At 29.3% G+C, this 13,541-nt stretch overlaps 1 protein-coding gene and 1 non-coding gene across 5 annotated transcripts in view; both read left to right on the forward strand.

Annotated features, from left to right (window-relative positions):
* Window positions 1–9,868, forward strand: part of Y69A2AR.16 (Exportin-4) — a gene marked incomplete at both ends in the record, with an annotated part of 32,494 nt that extends 22,626 nt beyond the window's left edge. For 2 of the 4 annotated variants that reach the window (NM_001307308.3, NM_001380093.1), the window contains 8 exons: window positions 206–356; window positions 1,350–1,486; window positions 2,347–2,693; window positions 4,349–4,599; window positions 6,164–6,421; window positions 7,384–7,527; window positions 7,874–8,094; window positions 9,613–9,679. In NM_001307308.3, coding sequence (NP_001294237.1) covers window positions 206–356; window positions 1,350–1,486; window positions 2,347–2,693; window positions 4,349–4,599; window positions 6,164–6,421; window positions 7,384–7,527; window positions 7,874–8,094; window positions 9,613–9,679 — 1,576 coding nt within the window. Of the gene's footprint in view, window positions 1–205; window positions 357–1,349; window positions 1,487–2,346; window positions 2,694–4,348; window positions 4,600–6,163; window positions 6,422–7,383; window positions 7,528–7,873; window positions 8,095–9,612 lie in introns of those variants that run through there. The other 2 variants (NM_067815.7, NM_001380094.1) reach the window with 2 other exon arrangements.
* A 3,403-nt stretch (window positions 9,869–13,271) lies between these two features.
* Y69A2AR.40 lies at window positions 13,272–13,321 on the forward strand. The gene has a single exon (NR_052985.1). It is a non-coding gene; the product is annotated as an Unclassified non-coding RNA Y69A2AR.40 (non-coding RNA).
* Window positions 13,322–13,541: the final 220 nt, after the last annotated feature.

The following is a 13,541-nucleotide window of genomic DNA, read 5'->3' on the forward strand; positions in this document are numbered from 1 at the left end:
AACGGAAATTTGAAAATTTTTCAGTGAAATTTTCGTGAAAATTAATTCATATTTAATTAATTTGCACAAAAAAAAACTCAATATCCTAAGTTTGAATCAGAAAATTATAAATTTTATATGAAAAATTTTCAAACTTCCTCCTATTTTCTAGCTAAAAATGCTCCAAAAAGTGCTAATTTTTCCCTCTAATTTCCAAATTTTTCAGAGTAATGGGTGAACTCTTCGCATGGGCTTCCATTGAACACGACGTTTTTGCCAATGCTTCACGTGAAATGATCAGTCCAGAGCTTTGCCGGAGCACATTTCTTTGTTTGAGAAGATTCCTCAATGCAGCGAGCTCCTCGGTCGATTGTGATGTGAGAAATAGAAGAAAAAAATAGACTAAACATTATTTGGTTTTTTTTCTACCATAAATTTGAAAATTTTGAGCATTTTGAGCATCTCTACAATTTTGAAAAGTTTTGGAAAAAAAAAATGCTTTTTTACTCCGAAATTTTGAACTTTTGAGCGTTTTTCAGTCGGAAAATTCGGAAATTTTCCAAAAAAAATATTATAATTTCCACCTAAAAAATGGAAAAAACGACAAAAAATGACAAAATTTCGATTTTGTCAGAGTATTTTATTCAAAAATCTGAAATTCTGTGATTTTTTCAGGTAAAAAATCGTCGACTTTAAGTCTTAAAATACCAAAATCTTATGAATTTTGCCACAAAAACGAAAAATTAAAGAAAATTCTGAAAAATTAATGAAAAATTTTAAAAAAACCTAAGTTTTAAGGGGAAAAAAATTCCAAAAACCAAAAATCCAGTATTTTACGAAAAAATTATCAAAAACGTAAAGAATTTTTTAAAAAACTGGAAAAACCCAGGAAAAACCAGGTAAAAAATTTCTAAAAACCTGAAAAAAAATCAGGAAAAATTCCAAAAACCTAAAAATTCAGGAAAAAAATTTAGCAAGTTCCAAAATTTAAGTAAAAGTTTCCAAAAATCTAGAAATTTCAAAAAAAAATTGCCAAAAACTTGAAAAATTTAATAAAAAATTGCCGAAAATTAAAAAAAATTCAGGAAAAATTCCAAAAACCTAAAAATTTAAGTAAAAAAATTCAAGAATTCCAGAACAAAAATCGGCAAATTCCAAAATTTGAGAAAAAAATTGCCAAAACCCCAAAAATTTAAGAAAAAATTTAGCAAGTTCCAAAATTTAAGTAAAAGTTGCCAAAAATCTAGAAATTTCAAATAAAAAATTGCCAAAAATTTTAAAAAAATCAGGAAAAATTCCAAAATTTGTGAAAAAAATTGCCAAAACCCCAAAACGTTAAGAAAAAATTTGGTAAATTCTAAAATTTACAGAAATGGAACGACTACCAGGGAGTATCTTCGGAAAATCTACCAGTGATGCCACAAAGCAAGGAATTTTCAGCGATTTTGGTTCGATTTGTGATCAAAAAAGTGCTCGCCGTGCTCGTCAACTATGGTTCCGAGGAAAAGTGCGTGGTGGTGGCTACAGTAATCCTGAAAATGTTCAAAAATTCGCAATTTCAGGGAAAAAAATAACCAAAAAAAAATTCAACAATGTAGTTTTTAGAATTTTGAAAAAAAAATATGTGTTTTTTTCTAATTTTCTCCGGAAAAGTTGAGTTTTGGCAACAATTTTTTACAGGAAAACTTTTTAAAAAATTGAAATTTTCGTTTTCCTGGAAAATCAATATTTTTCAATTTTTACTTTCAAAAAAATGTAAAAATTTGGCTTTTATAAGATGAAAAACTCGAAAATTGACAAAAAAAAAAGAAATTTGAATTTTTAGGCTAAAAATCGCAAGAAATTACCGATTTTTTCTCCAATTTCTTTAAATTCAACAGATTCAGCGTTTTCCCTTTAAAATCTTAAAATTTCACTTTAATAAATGACATATATAATGGGAAAATTGAATTTTGTAGCACATTTTTCCCATGAGAACTTCTCTAAAAATGGGTTTTCCAGTTTTTTTCAATCAATTTTTTCCGTGATTTCTCTTGAATTTAGTCGAAAAAAAAAGGAAGTTCTCATGGGATGGAATGTGCTACAAAATTCAATTTTCCCATTATATATATGTCATTTATTAAAGTGAAATTTTAAGATTTTAAAGGGAAAACGTTGAATCTGTTGAATTTAAAGAAATTGGAGAGAAAATCGGTAATTTCTTGCGATTTTTAGCCTAAAAATTCAAATTTCTTTTTTTTTCAAAAAGTAAAAAACAAACAAACAATTTTTCTCAAGCGTTTTTTGGCAAAAAATAATTACAAAAGTCTTAGAATTTATTTTTAAGTGTGTAAAAAAACTATTAATAAAACAAAATTAAAATTCCAGACTATGCCAGGACGCAATTGACTGTCTGCTAAGCCTCGTGGAATCTCATGCTTCAGACATTGCTTCATCACCGGAACTCTTTGAATATCTCAATTCCCTTGATATTGCCCGTCTCCCAAATCGAGCAAATCTCATGAAAGCTCTTGTGCTCATCGGAGCAGCCGCCAACGATCAGGAGCTTCAAGAGAACATGTTCAAATTGATTTTGGTCCCGCTATCCGAGAGATTTGTGTCAGCTTGTGATCAACCAACGAGAACAGACATTGATTCGCAAATTGTCGATTATTTGCAGTGTTTTGATGGAGTGGCAAAAGCTAGTCAGAGCCACTCGGCTCCTGTGCTCTTCAGTGTGTTTTTTTTTTGAGCCAATTCTGAGAATTTTAGAATTTTAGATAGAAATTGTTTTTCAAAAAAATCATTGAAAAGTAGCTAAATGTGCTAAAATTGAAAAAAGAAATTTTAAGTCAAATTTGAAAATTTTACAAAAAAAATTTAAAAAAAAGGATTGGGCGGAAGTTTTTGAGCTCAGCTACTAAAATTCCAAAAAATTTTTTTTGAAAAATTGGGAAAAAATAAGTGAATATTTGATAAAAAGAAGAGAATTCTGTTGAAATTTATGTCAAAATTCGACAAAAAAAATTCATTTTTGCTCTCTGTCGCGTTTTTTGAGCCAAATCACACAAAAACTCTTAAAAAATTAGGAAAAACTGATCGAAAAACTGCTAGAAATCTCAAAAAATGAGAAAAAAAAATTATTAAAATAGCTGTATCCAAAAATTTGAGAAAACGAGCCCAATCAGAGACAATTTTTGGGAAATCTGTCGAAAAATGTGGGAAAAAAGATTTTTTTTTTGAAAAAAAAAAACCCAAAAAATTTAGCAGTTTTGTGATTTTCCGAGCTTAACTGGTGAAATAGGAAACATTTCTAAAACTATCATTTTTCCCGGCAAAAATCGATTTTTTGAAGGAATTGGCGAACTTTTAATGGTATAGAGTGTGTTAGAATTTTTTTTTTTAATTTTGAAAATCTCGAAATGTAGAACTCATCGAAGTTTCAATAAATTCCGTGGCAAATGTGCAATTATTGGCGATTGTGGCGAAAATAATGGTACCCACCTATTATTTTCCTAACAATTACCAATTATTGCCCATTTTGACCACTTTTACGGGGAACCTCTGCCCAAATTTTCAATTTTTTGGGGAAAACTATTTTTCGCCTCCGGTGTTTTGTTTTTTAAGCGGAAATTTTGAGCAATATTTGAAAATTTTACAAAAAAAATTAAAAAAAAAAGGATTGAGCGGAGTGTTTTTGAGCTCAGCTACAGAAATTCCAAAAAATTTTTTTTTGAAAAATTGGAGAACCATAATTTTGCTGAAATTTATGTAAAAATTCAAAAAAAAATGCATTGGCAATGGTTCGAAAAATCTACAAAACCTGAGAAATTCCAAATAATTAGGAAAAACGGCTCAAAAACTGCTAGAAATCTCAAAAACAGAAAAATAGATAAAAAATATTAAAAATAGCTCTAAATTACCTTGAAATCGAAAACTTAAACTGGAAAATTGTATCCAAAAATCTGACGAAAAATTTTGGAAAAACTAGAGAAAGCTTGATTTTTTATGATAAAAACGCAAAAAAGAGCTTATTTCATTGAGTGAAACTGCTCGAAAAAGTGAGAATTTTTGTGATTTTGCGAAAATCTGCTAAAACTATCCATTTTCTCGGCATAGCTCGATTTTTCGTTTGGACGAAAGTTGAAATTTTAACCCTTTTTTTCAATTTTTCAATAAAGTGATCAAAAAATGTAAAACTCATTGAAACTTCAATAAATTCCGTGGTAAATGTGCAATTATTGGCGATTGTGGCGAAAATAATAGAACAGTCTATTATTTTCATCACAATTACCAATTATTGCCCATTTTGACCACTTTTACGGGGAACCTCTGCCCAAATTTTCAATTTTCTGGGAAAAACTTGTAAAAATTCATCAAATTTCTTCAGAATTTCTCTACGCAATCATCGACAAATGCGTTGGCCTAATGCGTTCCCGTAATCAAAATGAGTTGGTGGTTTCGAATATTCTTCAATTGATTCTCGACGTCACTACAAAAGTATCAATATACATTGATAATGAGGACGAGTCGAATGCTCTTTATGCGTCGTTGCTCCAAATTGTGGACACCTACAAAACTGACCAATTTCAGCGATTTTCCACGTTTACAGCCGACGATGAGGAGAAGGCAACCGATTTGGTACGGGGAAATTTGAAATTCCCGCCAAAATTTTACACTTTGATCATTAGAGCGCGTTTGGAAGATTTTGGAATTAAAAATTCGAATTTCCCGCCGACCGCGCCCCAAGCGCCCCAATGGCAAAATTGGCAGTAGAGCGCGTTTGCGGAAAATTTGAATTTTTAGAATTTTAATCGCAAAATACGGGCGGCTCGAATTTTAAAACTTGAATATAAATATTGATTTTTGCGCCGCTAAAAAGCAGTTTTAATTCAAAAATTTTTCGAAAATCTCACCGCAGTTGCAAGTCCGCCCTATTGAGAAAAAGTGCGGAAAATTTGAATTTTTTTTGAACAAAAAATTAGAATTTTGCAAATGCGCCCTATTGCAACTTACGGCTGGCGAGAAATTCGAGCAGGTGCGCTCTATTGACAATTTTAACAATGGGGCGCACTTGCAACGAGCGGCTGGCGAAAATTTAATTTTTTTTGATTTTCAGTAGAATAGCTAAAATGTGAAAAATTCGATTTTCCGAGAAATAATTTTGAATTTAAAAATATCAAATTTCGCAATAGGGCGCACTTGGGTCGGCTGCTGGAGATTTCAAATTTTGAATTATGCAAGTGCGCTCTATTGATAATTGTTTCAATAGGGCACATGTTCAACCTTTGGGCGATAGACATTTTTTGAAATTTTCAGTAAAAATTCGAACTTTTACAATTTTCACACTGCAAGCGCGCCCTGTTGATAGTATTTGCAATGGGGCACACTTGAAACAAGCGGTCGATCAAAATTTGAATTTTTGAATTCAAAAATTAATAATTTCACAATTTTCATGTTACAAGTGCGCCCTTTTTTTTTTTTTTTCGACTGAAAATTTGAATTTTCGATTAAAAAAATTCAAAATTTCCAGTTATAAGCGCGCTCTGTTGATAATATCAACAATGGAGCGTAGTTGAAACAAGTGGTTGACAAAAATTTGAATTTTTGAATTAAAATTCAAAATTTCACAATTTTCATGTTACAAGCGCGCCCTATTGCTAATTTTCGACTGAAAATTTGAATTTTTGAATTAAAATTCAAAATTTCACAATTTCCATGTTACAAGTGCGCCCTATTGCTAATTTTCGACTGAAAATTTGAATATTTGGTTTAAACATTCAAAATTTCACAATTTTCATGTTACAAGTGCGCCCTATTGCTAATTTTCGACTGAAAATTTGAATATTTGGTTTAAACATTCAAAATTTCACAATTTTCATGTTACAAGTGCGCCCTATTGCTAATTTTCGACTGAAAATTTGAATTTTTGAATTAAAATTCAAAATTTCACAATTTTCATGTTACAAGCGCGCCCTATTGCTAATTTTCGACTGAAAATTTGAATATTTGGTTTAAACATTCAAAATTTCACAATTTTCATGTTACAAGTGCGCCCTATTGCTAATTTTCGACTGAAAATTTGAATTTTTGAATTAAAATTCAAAATTTCACAATTTTCATGTTACAAGCGCGCCCTATTGCTAATTTTCAACCAAAAATTTAAATTTTTTCTAAAATTTCCACTCTTTTTTTTTTGTTGCAGGCTCTATTCATTGATATTCTATCAAATGTGCTCTCCAAAGATTTCCTCACACTTGGAGGTGAAAACTGTACAAATGGTGCAAAAGTTGTGATTCATTCACTGGAAATGTTGCTCACAATCATGAATGACCGAGTGCTCCAAATGCCAGAAGTCGCGTTGAAATTCTTTCGTTTAATCTTGTATCTCGTCGAATTCTCGCCAGAATCTCTCGCCGAAATGTCCGATCAGTTGATGTCATCGTTGTGCCAGTGCATTCGGGTAAAAATTTCGAAATTCCGGAAAAATCAAAAGAAATCCGGAAAAATCGATAAAATTTTTAAAAAAACCGGAAAATCGATAAAATTGAAAAAAAAAGTCGATAAACTTTAAAAAAAAAAACGGAAAAATCGATAAAATTTCAAAAAAAAAATCCGAAAAAAATCGATAAACTTTTTAAAAAAATCCGGAAAAATCGATAAAATTTCAAAAAAAAAATCCGGAAAAATCGATAAAATTTCGGGAAAAAATTGGGGAAAAAAGACCTAAAAGTCATGAAATTCAAGAAAATTGAATAAATTTTTTGAAAAATCGATAAAACTCAACCAAAAATCAATAAATTTCCGGGAAAATCGATAGAATTGAAAAATCCGGAAAAATCGATATATTTGTGAATTTTTTTCAAATTTATCGACTTGCAAAAAAAAAATCAATTTTCCTGCATTTTACTTTTTTTAAAACAAAAAATATCGATTTTTCCAAATTTTTTTATTAAAAAAAACCATTTTTAGCTCGGAATGGCATTAATTTCCATGAAAATCCATCAAGTTTGAAAAAAGTAGCTATAATTCCCCAAAAATCAAGGAATTTCGTTAGAAAAGTTCAAATTTTGTGTCACAATTTTATCGATTTTTCTGTATTTTATTGATTTTTTCTTCCAAAATTTAAATTATACAAAAGTTAAATCGATTTTTCATCAATGATTGAAAAAATCAATAAAATGCAACCAAAAGTTCGTAATTTTCCAAAAATCAAAAAATACCCAATAAAATCGATAACTAAAAATTCGAAAAATTGAAAGAAATTCTGTAAAAATCGATATAAAAAAGCCTCAAAATTATTTGAAGAATTGATTTTAAAAAATCGATAATATCATTTTGTTGATTTTCTGCATTTTATCGATTGTTTCAAAATAAAATGATCAATTATCGGAACCTTTTCATTAAGAAAAACCGATTTTTCAGCTCGGCATGACTGGACAATTCGGAATGGAAATCACATCAACATCACTGGAATCTCTGACGGAAGTTGTTCTTCATTTCGGTAGCCCGGCGAATAAAGGAAGATGTACACAGAATTTGGCATTCCTTTTCAAGGAAATGTTGCCGGTAAGCACGGAAAGACGAGTGTTAATGTGCGCCCGCAAGCTGTCAGGATACTGCAAAAGCCCACTAATTTGGCAGTGTTTAATCCAAACTGCCAATTTAGTCTGTCACCTGGAAATCGGCCAAAAAACGCTTTTTTTTGTTGTTAAAATCGATAATTCTATAGAAAAATGATAGTTTTTTGTTGAAAAATTGATAATTTGATGAAAATCGATAAAATCGAAAAATCGAAAAATCGATAAAAAGTTTAATTTTAAAAAACTTTGGTCGATAATTTGAATAATTTTATCGCCGCCAACTCGCCATATATCCAGATTTCCGTTTAGAAAATTCTAAAAAATTTTTGCAGACGGTCTTCGAAACGTGCCTATCAAACACATGTGAAAACAGTATCTACGCGGAATCGTGCTCGGCACTCTATGCTCTAATCGCTTTCGAACGCTCATTCTTCGATGAATATGTGAATGAACTTTTCTCGAAGAAATCGAATCAACAAGCACGTCAAGTACTCGAAGCTGCATTTACAGAGCTTATGGAAGTTAATCCAGAACCTGGAAATCGACGTGGAAGGTGCAGATTTTTTTCGTCGCCGCAAAAATCGATAAATTACAATGGTTTTTGAAGGGAAAATCGATGTTTTTCATAGAAAGTAGCAAATTTATATAAAAATCTATAACTTAATTTTTTTTTCCAAAAAATCGATAATTTTATTTAAAAAAATCGATAGTTTCTATAAAATCGATAATTCATTTTTTTTCCAAAAATCGATAATTTTATTAAAAAAATTAATAGTTTCTATAAAATCGATAATTCATTTTTTTTTCCAAAAATCGATAGCTTCTATAAAATCGATAGTTTTCATAGAAAAATCGATAGTTTCTATAAAATCGATAATTCATTTTTCTTCCAAAAATCGATAGCTTCTATAAAATCGATAGTTTTCATAGAAAAATCGATAGTTTCTATAAAATCGAAAATTCTTTTTTTTTTCCAAAAATCGATAATTTTCATAGAAAAATCGATAATTCATTTTTCTTCCAAAAATCGGTAGTTTCTATAAAATCGATAATTCATTTTTCTTCCAAAAATCGATAGTTTCTATAAAATCGATAGTTTTCATAGAAAAATCGATAGTTTCTATAAAATCGATAATTCATTTTTTTTCCAAAAATCGATAGCTTCTATAAAATCGATAGTTTTCATAGAAAAATCGATAGTTTCTATAAAATCGATAATTCATTTTTTTTTCTAAAAATCGATAATTTTATGAAAAAAAATCGATAGTTTCTATAAAACCGATAATTCATTTTTTTTTCCAAAAATCGGTAGTTTCTATAAAATCGATAATTCATTTTTTTTCTAAAAATCGATAATTTTATGAAAAAAAATCGATAGTTTCTATAAAACCGATAATTCATTTTTTTTCCAAATATCGATAATTCATTTTTTTCCAAAAATCGATAATTTTAATAGAAAAATTCATGATTTCATAAAAATCGATAATTCTTTTTTTTTTTCCAAAAATCGATAGTTTCTATAAAATCGATACTTGTATTGAAAAAATCGATAATTTTCATAGAAAAATCGATAATTTTTATAAAAATCGATAATTTTAATAGAAAAATTCATGATTTTATAAAAATCGATAATTTAATTTTTTTTTTTGAAAAATCAACACTTCAACGAATAAATCGACAATTTCATATAACAATTCATGATTTTATGAAAATCGATAATTTAAATAATTTTTTCCCCAAAAAATCTATACTTTTACAAAAATCGACACTTTCATATAAAAATTCATAATTTTATACAGTAATCAATAATTTAATTTTTTCTAAAAAAAAAACGGTAGTTTTATAGAAAAACGGCAATTTAATGAAAAATCGATAATAGTTGCAAAAAATCCATAAAAAATTTTTCTTTTCCAAAAATCAATAATTTTTATTCTGAAGAAGTTGATGATCGTAAAGAAAAATATATTATTTCATGGAAAATCGATATTTTCATTTTAAAAAGTCAATATTTTCAGAGAAAAATCGATAATGTTTCAATTTTTTTTTTCAAAAAATCAATAATTTTTTGCAGAGTTCAATTCCGCAGCCGAATGGAACAATTCCTAAACAAGATCCAAGGACTTTTGAGCTATAATTAATTTTCCCCCTTCAGTTTTCCGATTTCCCCCATAATTTATCGATTTTCTCATATTTTACCCAATTTTTTTTGCGCTCTCTACATGTTTTCACACGATATTTATTTATTTTTCTTGTTTTTTTTTTCTTTTTACCATCACCCATTCACATTCAGGCATAACACTCCGAAATCGATCAATAAATTATTTAAGAAATTTTGAACTTTTGCCGCAACGCAGAGCGAAAAATCGATAATTTTCCATAATTTACGGAAAAAATCGAATCGGAATAGTTTTTTTCCGGAAAATCAATAATTTCCAGTTTTTCTAACCGCGACGCAACCGCAACGCATGTGAAAGTCAGATTTGATTTTTTGGAAAAAAATCGATAATTTTCGAATTTTTTAATGGAAAATCTATATTTAATTTTCGAATTTTTTTCGCAAAAATCGATAATTCTCAAACTTTATTGCAAAAATCGATAATTCGAATTTTAAACATGTTTTCAAGTTTATATCGATTTTCCCGCTATTCCCCTCAAAATTACACTCCCAAACACGGAAATTTTCAGACATTTTTTCAATTTTTCAACAGAAAAGATCACAAATCCGATCGGAAATGCGTTTTTCTCCGTTTAAAGGAAAATCGCATCAATTTTTGGATGTAAAAGTCGATCTCAATGAGCGTATTTCGAGTTTTGGCCGATCCGAAAAGTTAGAGTTTCAAAAAAAAAAGTTTGAAAAAATGTTTTAGCCAAACATATATTTTTTTTTGCCATGTTATCTAATATGTATAAAATCTCAAAATAACAATATTAATTATTATTATTTTTTGATGTTTTGCCACGTGGTTTTTGATCTCCGCCGCCGGCAGTGCGGCAGGGCTTCTTTTCCCTGCGTTATTGCTTTTTCCAGGACTTTTTGGTGCCTAATCAATGCTCATTTTGAGCTCACTAGATGTGCGTGGCGTCTCAGTGGGAAAAATCGGAAAAAAAGTTCCGAAAAATATTTTTGTGAAAATATTTTTTATCGATTTTTCGAAGAACTGTCATTTTTTTAATGAAAATTTTTGGTTTTTTGGTTGCAATCATTTATTTTTTATAAAGTCAATAATATTCATCGATTTTTTATCGAATAAAGATTGATTTTTAAATTGGGGCGGAGCTTGAGCACTTTCTAGAAAGCTTTCTGACCCCTAAAATGTCAATCCCATCATCTTTTTTATTTATGAAAATATATTTTTTTCGAGAAATCAAAAATTATTGTAGATTTACGAGATTTTGTGAAGATTTACGCAGTTGCTGTGTAGTTTTACGGTGGTGTTCCATGTAGATTTACGGAAACCCTGTGTATATTTACGGTGCATCCGGGATTTTTATGTAAATTTACGGAGCTGTCCTGTGTAGATTTACGTGATGCCATGTGCAGATTTACGGAGGTATTCCATGTAGATTTACGGGAGTTTGAGTAGATTTAAAAAAGTTGTGGTGTAAATTTACGGAAACTTTACATATTTAAGATTTACGAGATATTTTTGTGGAGATCAAGAAGTTTCCATTGTAGATTTACGGGATTTTATATTTACGGGATATTTACGGAGGCTCTAGGTTTTTTTTAAATGTAGATTTACTCAGTTGCTGTGTAGTTTTACGGAGGTGTTCTATGTAGATTTACGGGAGTTGTGTTGAATGACAAGAACCTTTGTGTAGATTTACGATTTACGGTTGCTTTCTGTGTAGATTTACGGGGGACTCCTGTATAGTTTTACAAGAATTTTGTGTGATTCACATAGCACTCTGTGTGTATTTACTGAGTCTTTAGGTTTTTTTTAGTGTAGAAATACCAGGTTTCTGTTTAGATTTACGGAAAATTTTATAGCATTGCAAAACTCTCTGTGTAGATTTACGGAGGTGATCCATCTACTTTAAGGTTTGTGTAGATTTACGGAACCCTCGTGTCGATTTACGTGACTTTTCGCAGTTTTTGCACAAAAATATGCAAGAAAGTTAGTTTTATGGCGTGTTTTTGTGTCCAAAAGTCACTTTTTTCTTGAGTTTTCTTACATAGAACAAATTTTCGGCAGGAGAGCTCTCTTACCACTTTTTCCCATTTATTTTAATCTCCCAGGGGACTATCGTGTCTTCAGTTCAGTAATTGAACTGATTAGGAGTCGAAAAAAAGTGAGTAAGAGAGAAAAAGTGGAAGAAGAAGGAAGAAGCTCACTGACGGGCTCCGTGAGCTCAGGAATTCTTTTTTGGTGAAGCAGACATTTTTTGAGGAGATAGTAACGTGGAATACTAGGTTTTTTTTTCACATTTTCGAGGGAAATATTTTTGTGGAGAAACATTTTTTTCCTAAAAAATTTTATTTGAAAAAAAATAATTTGTTACCTTGTAGTTTTTTTTTTTTTTTAATTTACCAACAAACTAGAATAAATACCAAAGCCAAAACTTTTTTAAAATGCTATAAATTACTGAAAATCTGAATTTTTTGGGAAAGTTTGGAAAAAAATGTTTAAAATTTTTTCGAAATGTTTTTTCGAAAAATTCCTTTTTTTTTAAACAGAAATCACATTAATTTTAAAAGAATTCCCAATTAAATTATTTAAAAAATTGTAATCATAAAAACACAGAAAATCTGGAAATATTTAAGTTTTTGAAATTTATAATTTTTTTTTTCGATTTTTGTTTCAATTTTTATATTCTCTCCGAAATAAGTTTTAAAAAATTTTACTAATATTTAAGTTGCCACAAAAATTATAAACTTTTCTGAATTTCCCAAAAATTACTATTTTTTACAAAAAAATTTCAAAATTTGTTTCTTCCCAACTTCAAAAATAAATCTTAAACATACGTAATATATCGTGACTAATATCTCTCATGGTGCATTTTTTAATATTCTATAAATTTTTCCACTCTATATTTGCTGAAAACGTTCGATGAATTAGTAATATTTTCTGGAATTTTTGAAATTTTTTTTTCCGCCAGACATTTTTGCATTTTTATTCAATTACTGTGTGAATTATATGTGTTATATATTATTTTTACACTTTTAGATAAAAATTAAGAAAATTAAAACTTTTGCAAAAACATTTTTTTTTTTGGAAATTTTTCAAAAAAAAAAATTCAAAAAAAAATCGAAAAATGTTTTTTCAAAAATTTTCAAAATTTGCCTACTAGTTCCCTGCCCTTTATATTATGTTTTTCTTGTAAAATTTCGGCAACCAGACGTCGTAAACAACACGAGAAAATCATATTTTCATGCTCTTTTATTCCTTCTTGTCCCCCCCATCTCCTCTTGTATGGCCAAAAGACTTTTCTGCTGCTGAAAAAAATTTGGTTATGAATTTGTGTTTTTTGAACCTTTGAGGTGTTTTCAGACATCTTTAAGATAGTAGAAGTATGCTGGAAAAATAATCCAGAAAGATTGAAAAAAAAAATTCAGTACAATTTTTTTTCCGGAAAATATCTGAAATTTTCAAGGTTTTACAATAAAAATTTAAATCATTTTAGTGAGTATTCAGTAATTTTTATCTGAAATTTCACCCTAACTATACAATATGGAGAAAAATAATTTTAAAAACTGCAACTATAAGAATAATTTTAAGGCTAAAAAATTCAAAAACTAGGGCTATAACAAAAAAGTTGTCAACTAAAAAATTGTAGAGCTCAAAATTTCCTATACTTTGTCAGTTTAAAGTTTTTCTATAGCTCTACCCTGCGCTGAGTTACAAGCCTTTAAAGTGAGAGAGCGTAGGGAAGGGGGAGACGCAGACACGCTCCTCGCCTGCGTCTCCCTTTCCCCCACACTGTCTTCTTGTGCAAACTTTAACCTCGTGTATCTTTGCGGAGGGAAATGCTAGAAAAAAGTTTTTAACTAACAAAATA

The sequence above is a fragment of the Caenorhabditis elegans genome, chromosome IV (genome assembly GCF_000002985.6).
Source record: "Caenorhabditis elegans chromosome IV".
In the NCBI taxonomy this organism is placed as follows: Eukaryota; Metazoa; Nematoda; class Chromadorea; order Rhabditida; family Rhabditidae; genus Caenorhabditis; species Caenorhabditis elegans.